Source organism: Trachinotus anak, unplaced genomic scaffold, assembly GCF_046630095.1.
Source record: "Trachinotus anak isolate AG129_WGS33_773 ecotype Australia unplaced genomic scaffold, CSIRO_AGI_Tana_v1 ptg000023l, whole genome shotgun sequence".
In the NCBI taxonomy this organism is placed as follows: domain Eukaryota; kingdom Metazoa; phylum Chordata; class Actinopteri; order Carangiformes; family Carangidae; genus Trachinotus; species Trachinotus anak.
In genome coordinates, this window is record NW_027273874.1 from 1,087,674 (window position 1) to 1,096,727 (window position 9,054).

Here is a 9,054-nt window from a genome sequence, read left to right on the forward strand (position 1 = left end):
CTTAAACATTTAACATGTTGACATGTTAAAGTTCCTCTCCAGACGTGTTTTGAACTATGTAAAAATATTCTGCTATGATTAATATTTTGTTTAACATGGTTTTCCCATGTAAAAAAAGGGGGGGGGGGGGGGATGGAAAACTGAGGCTGGGAGCACATCTGAGCTTACTTCCTCATTTAGAAGTGTGGATCAGGCTTTGTGCCCCGCCCACCACTACTGCCTGTGCTTGGTTCACAGGTGAAAGAGTGTGTATGAAGGAATATTGGGGGGAACATCAGGGACTCAGCCACGTTTGAGCTTCAGTCAGAACCAGACTCAGGAGTTTATTGTGGACTAAAGTCGGTGACTAGAAGATGTATCTGAACGGTACGCGTAGTTAATTGTTTATGTTGTTTGTTAGCTTGTAATTGGCAGTGGCTGACACAGTGTCAGTGGCTGTGCTGATGTAAACTCTTGGTCTCTGTACTGATGATGTTTCGGGTTCATGTTCCTGAAAGTGGATGTGATTGATTCTTTAGGTGTGTGATGTATAAGGTGGAAATACAGTCATGGTGTTGACTGCTTATTTCATTCATATGTTTGCATTACATAAAAAACACAATACAGATGTTAAAAAGGTTGATTCTTAAAAGACTTTAAGCACTTTACACAATCACAAAGTCACTACTGGAGGAGAAATGTACAAGACAAAATCAATAAAACAAAACGATTGCTTGTTATAGGAAAAATATTCAGTATTATAAGTATTGATCACCCAGACCTTATGACAAACATGTACAATATGCGCGTTCTCGTGGAGCCGTGCACACGCCCCGTTACTGGTTTTTCACTGTGGACTGTTGAACTTGCAGCTCAGGGTGACAGGACCTGCTTTCATTCAGCTGAGCCTGGAGACTGTGGACCATGTGCTGCCCCGGAGGAAGCTGCTGGACGGAGCCGGGCCGAGGCTGAGGGTGAGTGGGGTCCGCTTTGGGCTGCGGACCGTGTAAAGCACCGTGAAGAGCACCGGTGTCTCGGTTAAACACGACTTTATCTGGGTCACAGCCAGCTCAGGTCCAGAGGTTTCACTTGCTCACGGGTTATGCAACAGTTACATTTTTCTCATGAAGCGTTAACCTCGCACAGGGCATGTTGGCAATATTTGGAAAATTAATTTTAAAACCTGAAATACACAAGCATGACTGCTTTATCGGCAAAAACATGTATATATTTGCATACAGTGCGCTCCTCCTTATCTTAACGCAGCCGCTTGTGGCAGCCAGTGCGCAGGCGCAGTGTGGAGCTCTTCCTGGACACCTTCCAGTGCTTGTTCACGACTGTTGACCTGTCCATGACCGCCTACCTGCACCACTGAGAAACATGGCTGCAGCTGACTGAGTCCTTGAACAGCAGGTTCTTGCAGGTGCGTGTTTCCTTCCTGTGGTTTTGCAGTCGGTACGTTTTAATGACGTGGCCCCAGCAAACTCAACCATCAGGCAACTTCATGTGGATTCAGACTCATATTGTTGTTTTTTTTAGTGTTGTGCATTGGTGTGAATTTAGCTGATGCAGTAAAAATACAGAAAAAAAAAAAAAAAATCAAATGATTATAAACACGGAGAGCATAGAACAGAGTTAATATTGAATTCATTCATAAAAATAACTCAGTGTTCATAGTAATGACTAAATTATATATCAATAACGAAATCTAAAACTCACCATGACAACGGTGACATCCAGGATTTTGGTTCTTTAGTCCCACCTGACAACATGTTTACGTGATCTGTTCTGCATATTTAATTTCTCAGCATTAAGGATGTGCTTATGTGGACTGCTATGATTAAAATACTCCTTTATTTTTTAGTTGCCGCTACTCAGATTGACATATAATGAACCTAAAAATATTGGAATCAGGCTTTAAAATATCCATCCAGAATACCCAACTTCTCTTAAAAGTTAGTGGCAGTGTGATGAGGCTCAGTGTTGTTTTAGTGAAGCTAAAAGCTGTGTTCTTACGATTTTAAACCCATTTATTAGTCCCCATCAGCTGCTTGAATGGAGGATTTGATCACAGTCTTTTGAGGTAAATTAATGATTTTTGATTTTGGACTACAGAAAACCAATTGACTTGGCTAGACAACAGCCCTCTGTATGGCAAAAGTACCTATCTGCAATGATGAGTTGCTGGTTGCAGTTCCCGTGTTGGTTTCCCAGAAAACAGAAAACAAATATTTGGCAAGCACATCACGTGATCATAGTGTGAAACTCTCTGTTGTCCTGCAGACTGTGCTTCACTGAAGTCTCCAGCATCTCCTGCAACAGGTTGGTTTCACATTCAGCAGCATGAACTCTGCAGCACACACAGATTAACAATATGAATTTACACAAACAGTCGTCAGACCATTGCGAAACACTGACTGCAGGTTTCTGAGTCACAGTTGTGTTTGCTGAAGTTTTGATTTTCCTGCTTTGTGAGCATCAAGTCTTCAGATTCAGAAAACTTGATTTATTCCCAATGGGGCAATTCTTTAAAGGTTGTGTGTGTTTGGGATTGTGTTAGCTGCAGATTCCTGTCATTCCTGCAGCAGTGAAGTGAGTGGTATTACTCAGGGATGGACCGGCTCACTGTGCTACATGTTGCTTTGGCTTCTTTTCAACTCAGCAAATTAAGTGAACATAGGGGAAATACTGCCCAACCAGTGGCACAAATAATCTTAATCATTGTTTTCATTTTACATAATTTACCTGTAATAAAAAGTGAACTGTTACCACCACTTTTATTTATTTATTTTTTGCAGTAAAGTTGCAGTTAACAAAAAAGCCACCTCAGGACAATAATAATAATTATATGCATACTGAGAAAAGTTTGAGTGAACATGTGAGGCACAGTTTTCAGGAAACCTTACAGAAGCAGCTGACTGCTGACTACAGCAACCGAAGTGAAAATGGAGAAAGCTCCTCTGGAGACTGGGGTAACAGCAGGTCACAGAGAGTCAATAGTGAGAGCACGTTGGCTGCCAGAGCTTTGTGAACCTGAAGAGAAAGGTCTCGACCTTACCCTGTAAAGTGCCTTGAGATAATGCATATTATGATTTGGCGATATACAAATAAATTGAATTGAATTGAACTGAATTGAAGGGGAGCTTCAACGCTGTTTGCTTACTGTGCTTCCTGCAGCAGCTGTATTTCTAGAGCATCATGTGACCGGCTTGTTACCGTCAGCGGCACAACATGTGACGAGTGTTGTTTTGGTGTGTGTCTCACGGCTTTTGAATGCTCCAGAAACCAACAGATAAGCTCAAGTGCTTCTGTATGTGTGATTTATGTGTGAGTGAATGGATATCTGAGCTGTGCATCGGATTTCTCTTTTCTTAGCGTAGATCTGGGTGTCAAGACAGTTTCCTCCCAGGAGATTGTTTAGCCAAAGTGTTAAGCCGACCAGAACCTGATGCATTTAGTCTTGTGATTATTTGAAAATGTCTGCCTGAGCGATCACCAAACCAAATACAAAAGCTTTTGCTGTTGGGAATAGCGCATCTGCTCTTCCTCCCTAAAAGTTCATAGTGCATTTCAGTGTATTTATATTTGTTATGGTGTTAGTGGAGGTGCTTGCTTCAGCCTCCTTGGCTATAAAACATCACACACACACACACAGGAGTAGTGGGCCGCCCCCCTCCAACCCTCTTTTCTACCTCCCATCCTGGTGACCTTTCGATCCCAAGCCCACTTCTCTTCTCTAACCTCTAGGACATGACACGGCTGACCCAGCATACACATTCTCAGTTAACAGAAGCATGTGAAAATACAACACAGCTTGTGAATCAGTAATAATATATGTGCCTGTGCCAAATGAGAGACAGATGTGTATTTGCTTAGTGAGCTAAAAGTGACCAGTACTGGGCAATACGGTTATGATCAAATGTTAAAGTCACAAATTGTCTCATTACTGTATTAAAAGTTTTGTTAATGCAGAGGAAAAATGAAGTGTAATGCGTCACGTCCTGCAGACTCCTGTATTCTCAGTAAAGCAGGAAGAGAAAGTGTCGTGAAGGTTGATTCAGTAGTGAGGCATCGTGAGCACTGGTCAGAGTTCACCTCTCACCTATATCTTGTTCTCAAATGGAGGTCAACTAGTTAAGCAGCTCAGTCACACTTACATGACACAACCAGGGAATTTATTGGCCTGTGGGAAGTTAATGATTATGGCTGTTGACAACCACAGAGCAGATCTGAGACTCATTCTGCGCTGTTGCTCAAGGTGATCGTACTGTCCTTGATGCTTCCTAATCTGCCCGCCTCACACCGACCTGGATTTCATTTTATTTTTAACAGACTCTGTCTAAGACATGACCAACCACAAGCCCAAAGCAGAGAGCCGGAGTGATGAAGCTGAGGGCCCGGATGGAGGCTGGGGCTGGGTGCTGGTCGGCGCCCTGTTCGTCAGCACGAGCCTCGTGTTCGGCCTGATGCGGAGCTTGGGGATCTTCTTTGTGGAGTTTGTCCAGTACTTTGAGGAGAGCGCTCAGGCCATCTCCTGGATCTCCTCAACAGGCCTGGCTGCACAGCAGTTCTTCAGTGAGTATCAGTGAGCTGTTTGTAATTACGCAGCTATGGCTCACTTTCACTGTCGATTAATGTGTTGGTCATTTTTGATAAGGAACTTATCACAAGTGTGAAAATGCCTGTAATCATGATATCTCAGACCCCGGGAAGATGAATATTTCTCCCTGTTGTTTATTTTGTTTAACCACCTAAGGAAGGATTAATTGAGTCTGAGCCCTTTTATAAGTGGTTTGTGAAAACAAAGGCATGCTGCGGAGCCAGACTTTGTTCAAAACTTAATTTTAAATTCTAGGGCAGATCCCAAAGTCTCTAAAGATACTAAATATGTCCGACTGTGCAGCCATGAAAACATGGAATCGTGGGTTTGACTGTTTCACTCTTACAAGCAGACTTGTATACACTTATATATGATGGAATAAGAGAGATTTTGGCCACTTTAAAGTCACTGAAGGTGAAACAAAGAGCGAACTGTTCATTAGGGAAGAAAATGTTATAGACAGAGTAAGTTTTGAAAAGGTCCTGACTGATGGAGACACCTGCATGTGTTTGTGTTGCAGGTCCTCTGGGTGCAGCGCTGTGTAATGCATATGATACCCGGGTGGTGGTGATGATCGGGGGCTTTCTTTCTGGACTCGGCCTCATACTTGCCTCGCAGGCCACCTGCCTTGTTCATCTCTACCTCACCATGGGTGTCATTTCAGGTAATCTATCTGTCCAACAATAACAATCAACAACTGGACGACAGGATGAGAAAACATCCCTCGTTTACTTGTCGATGCTTCAGATCACCTTCGTTTAACAGACCAAGCTCCCACCTTCCATCTCCTCTCCTCCAGGTTTGGGCTGGGGGCTGGTCTTCACTCCCATGGTGGCTACCGTCATGGCTCACTTCACGCGGCGCCGCACCCTGGCGTTGGGACTGGCGTTCTCCAGCATCGGCATTTCCTCCTTCGCTTTCAATCCGCTCTTCCAGTTTCTGGTGGAGATGTACGCCTGGCGGGGGGCCCTGCTCATTCTGGGGGGCCTCAGCCTCAACATTGTGCCCTGTGGGGCTCTCGTCCGCCCACGGCGACGCTCTAAAGCCCCAGAAAAGGTGCTGTCTTCATCTGTTGTAGCACCTCATAGATCCACAGCAAGGAAATTGGAGTCTACGGAAGCTGAGAAAGGCCATACTTGCAAATATTTTACCCCGTTATCTCAAGATAACAAAGCTCGTTATCCCGAGATAACAAAATGTTATCAGGAGATTTTTTGTTTTCTTGAGATATTATCCCGTTATCTCAAGAAAACGAAAAAATAGGTTTCACTGATAATATCTTGTGATCTCAAAATAACACGTTTTTTATCTCGAGATAATGGGGTCAAAAAATATTCCGTAGGAATAAGTTCAGGATTCAGTCGATGATTTCTATGAGATGACTCTACTTGTGGTATAAAGTTAAAGGGCTTTTCTCTCTTACATTCAGCCTGGTTTCAAGCCACTGACTCAGATAGGTCTGATCTTGTTCCAGCTTTGCAGTTAAGAAAGATTGATAGTTTGATCATAATTTGATCATCATTTCCTTCCTTTTTTTTTTTTTTTACCCCCCAGGTGGGTTCAGAGAGCAGGTCATCATGTGCTGCTGTGCTGCGACGCGTCTCCTCCTACCTGGAGCTGCCGCTGCTCTTTGAGAGGCCTTATCTCACCTACACCGCAGCCATCACTCTTCTTAATGTCGGCTACTTTGTTCCATATTTCCACCTGGTGGCCCACAGCCGCCAAGTCGGCTTCTCAGAGTACCAAGCTGCTTTTGTCATGTCCGCCGCCGGAGCCACAGACATTTTGGGCCGCGTAGCGTCGGGCTGGTTCGCTGACCTTGGACACTTCCGGCTGATCCACTTGCTGAGCTTGTGGACAACGCTGGCGGGAGCGTTCATCATGCTGCTGCCTGTGAGCTCTTTGTCGGGTTCTTATGCTGCCCTGATGACGATCAGCCTCCTCTACGGCTTCTGCTCCGGGGCTTTGACCTCTTTGGTTTTCGCGGTGGTGCCCTTGATTGTGGGCGTGGAGCGTATGATGGGGGCCCTCGGGCTGCTGCAGCTCATCGAGAGCGGTGCAGGACTGCTGGGGACGCCTCTGTCAGGTAGGAGCCCAGTGAGGGAGCCAGAGGGGTCACGTGTTGGAGGAGATGCACTGAGCTGTGTTTACAATAGAGAAAGTCAAAGCTGAGTTGCTGAGGGCAGTGTGTTAATATATGTCTCCCAATGTAGGAAACACATTACTGTTATAGAAAGTGACGTAAATCAGTCCACAAACACAAGTTAACACACTGAAGCTAAATGTAGTCAAACATTAAGTGGAGTAATCAGGGTCGACCAGTTCTCTTACCCCCTCCCCTGTTTTTATTAGGTAAAGTCTTTATGCTCAGCTAAGCTAACCGGTTGCTAGTTGTAGTTTCATATATAGCGTACACATGCAAGCAAGCTAATAAGTTTATTTTCCTTTAATGGGGATCTAAATGTCACAGAAATAAGACCTCACATGTAACCAGGACGACATGAATCCATTGTAGTGAGTCTTTTTCTTGATTAGCATGAGGCTAATATTATGCACTTTAAACGCAGTTGATAGTTTTGTTTGCAGCCTTATATTCGGGATGTCACGATAAATTTAGGTGTTTCTTACCCTTGCCACGCAACATCTTCATCCCCTTCTGTTGATGTTCTCTGTGTTTCAGTGTAATTATTTTGTTATTATTATTTTAATATGATTATTTCTCCGTGTCCTAAGGGTTGCTCAAGGACGTCACAGGAAAGTACATCGCCTCTTTCATGGTAGCGGGCAGTTTCCTTATTCTCGGTACTTTGACCATGGCCACTCTTCCTCACTACTTCTCCTGCACAGATCCACCGGCTCCTCGAAGACGTTCCCATGACGACAAAGATAAGAGTTTCCATTCAGAATTGGAAAAGTTCAATAGTTCGCCCTCTGACACGAGTCATGGAGGAGCTCAGTGATCCTGCTGGATCAGCTGAAAGACTGTGTGAGTTAATGGTCCAAGAGCCTTGATAATACTCTTCAGGTGGGTCAGTGTAACGGTGGCGCCCACCTGGAGATACCTCCAATAAGTATGCTGTTGCACATGCTGGTGAATGGCTGTGTGTTTGTATTATACCTCAGAGATTCAGACCCAAAGTGAGGCTCACTGTGAAAGCTCGGGCGGCAGAAAGGGGCCAATGAGTTGCTCACTCTGTTACACAGCCAAACCTCATTTTGATGTTCAGGCCAGTACCTTCTGTCTGAGCGAAAATCTGAGCATTGACATGTTTTATTTACAATGTGCAGATGTGTGGCTGCTTTAGATGCACCGTGGGATGGCAGCGCGAGATAGGAAATGAAAATGAAAATGCAAACTGAGTTTCGTTTCTTTTTAAGTTACGACACAGAGTTGGCACATTCAGCGTACTTGACGTGAAAAAATGAGAAGGAACTGTTTTATTTTCTTTGTGATTCATGTGAATGTGACTTAAAAGACTGACTCGTTTATCTCTATATATGTTGACGATTTCTATTTAACCTTCACTCTCTGCACTCAAACTATATTCTTTAAACGAAGCACACATGACAAGTGTGTGAAGAGCCATGGACAAACAGCGGTGTTGTCCAATGTTTCACTGAGCCTCCCTGATGATTGTTGGTCTTTACACTGCTGTGTAATTTATGGAAGCAGATTCACAGAGTAAGTAGGTACATTTCTTGATAATCAGCAGCACCACTCTGCACTGCTCTCTGTTAACAATGATTTATTAGGAGCACAGCAATAGCTCTAAAAGAGCTGCACACCAGTTCTCCCCCTCAGCCTCAGGAATTTCTCTTTCCATCAGTGCATTAAGGAACTGGGCAGGAACACAAGACTGGTATTTCTCAAGTGCATTTTCTGATGACATATAATAGTGCATAAGCGCTTTGTACTGTTGTAAACCATAAACCAAGACTGCCTTTGTAAACCAGAGATGTTTTGGCTTTGAGAACAGCTGAATGAACACCAGTTTTGCAGGCAGGACATGACCGGGGTCATTGTGACCTGCTGGTTACTGGCACAGACTCGTGTCAGGGTCCTTGCAGTGCAAAAAGCCGTTTGACCAAATATGACTCTTCATCCTGCTGGCAGCTACTGAACGTTGGAGCTTCAGCGTTTGTTGAGAAGTGGAAAATGTTCATCTTAATCAGAAATGTTTTTACCCTCAAGTCTGAAACGTACCACTCAAACTTCCTGCAGTCACTGTTATATGTTAAAATGTGATATTTTGTATTCAGTTTTAATTAAAAACATTGTATTTATGTTTTAATGTGTCTTCACTTTTAGTAGTTTTCAGTCTTTATCGAATTCAACAGGCAGCTCTTCTGTGGCAACATCATAGATAACCAGCCACAAAATGTTGGCACCCTCTGCTGGGGACCTGCACACTTGACATCTAAACATACCACTGCATCACTTCAAACATCAACACAGACTATTTCCTCACTCTAAA

At 43.9% G+C, this 9,054-nt stretch overlaps 1 protein-coding gene across 5 annotated transcripts; it reads left to right on the top strand.

The window, feature by feature from the left end:
• Positions 1-347: 347 nt before the first annotated feature.
• On the top strand, positions 348-8,863 carry slc16a13 (solute carrier family 16 member 13). Of its 5 annotated transcripts, XM_071459387.1 has the most exons (9): positions 348-366; positions 852-953; positions 1,246-1,402; positions 2,263-2,301; positions 4,312-4,554; positions 5,100-5,243; positions 5,379-5,635; positions 6,134-6,665; positions 7,313-8,863. In XM_071459387.1, exons 5-9 carry the CDS (start codon positions 4,326-4,328, stop codon positions 7,537-7,539), a joined length of 1,389 nt encoding a protein of 462 aa, XP_071315488.1. In that variant the 5' UTR covers positions 348-366; positions 852-953; positions 1,246-1,402; positions 2,263-2,301; positions 4,312-4,325; the 3' UTR covers positions 7,540-8,863. The 5 variants fall into 5 exon arrangements, with proteins under 5 accessions (XP_071315488.1, XP_071315491.1, XP_071315489.1 ...); XM_071459386.1 differs by lacking the exon at positions 348-366 and having other exon boundaries at positions 769-953; XM_071459390.1 differs by lacking the exons at positions 1,246-1,402; positions 2,263-2,301 and having other exon boundaries at positions 349-366.
• Positions 8,864-9,054: the final 191 nt, after the last annotated feature.

Bases quoted from the DNA above. Each gene is read 5' to 3' on its own strand.
- slc16a13 (XM_071459387.1), top strand. From the start codon at position 4,326: ATGACCAACCACAAGCCCAAAGCAGAGAGCCGGAGTGATGAAGCTGAG. The intron at 4,555-5,099 runs GTGAGTATCAGT...TTTGTGTTGCAG, and splicing joins GGCTGCACAGCAGTTCTTCA to GTCCTCTGGGTGCAGCGCTG. The intron at 5,636-6,133 runs GTGCTGTCTTCA...TTTACCCCCCAG, and splicing joins GCTCTAAAGCCCCAGAAAAG to GTGGGTTCAGAGAGCAGGTC.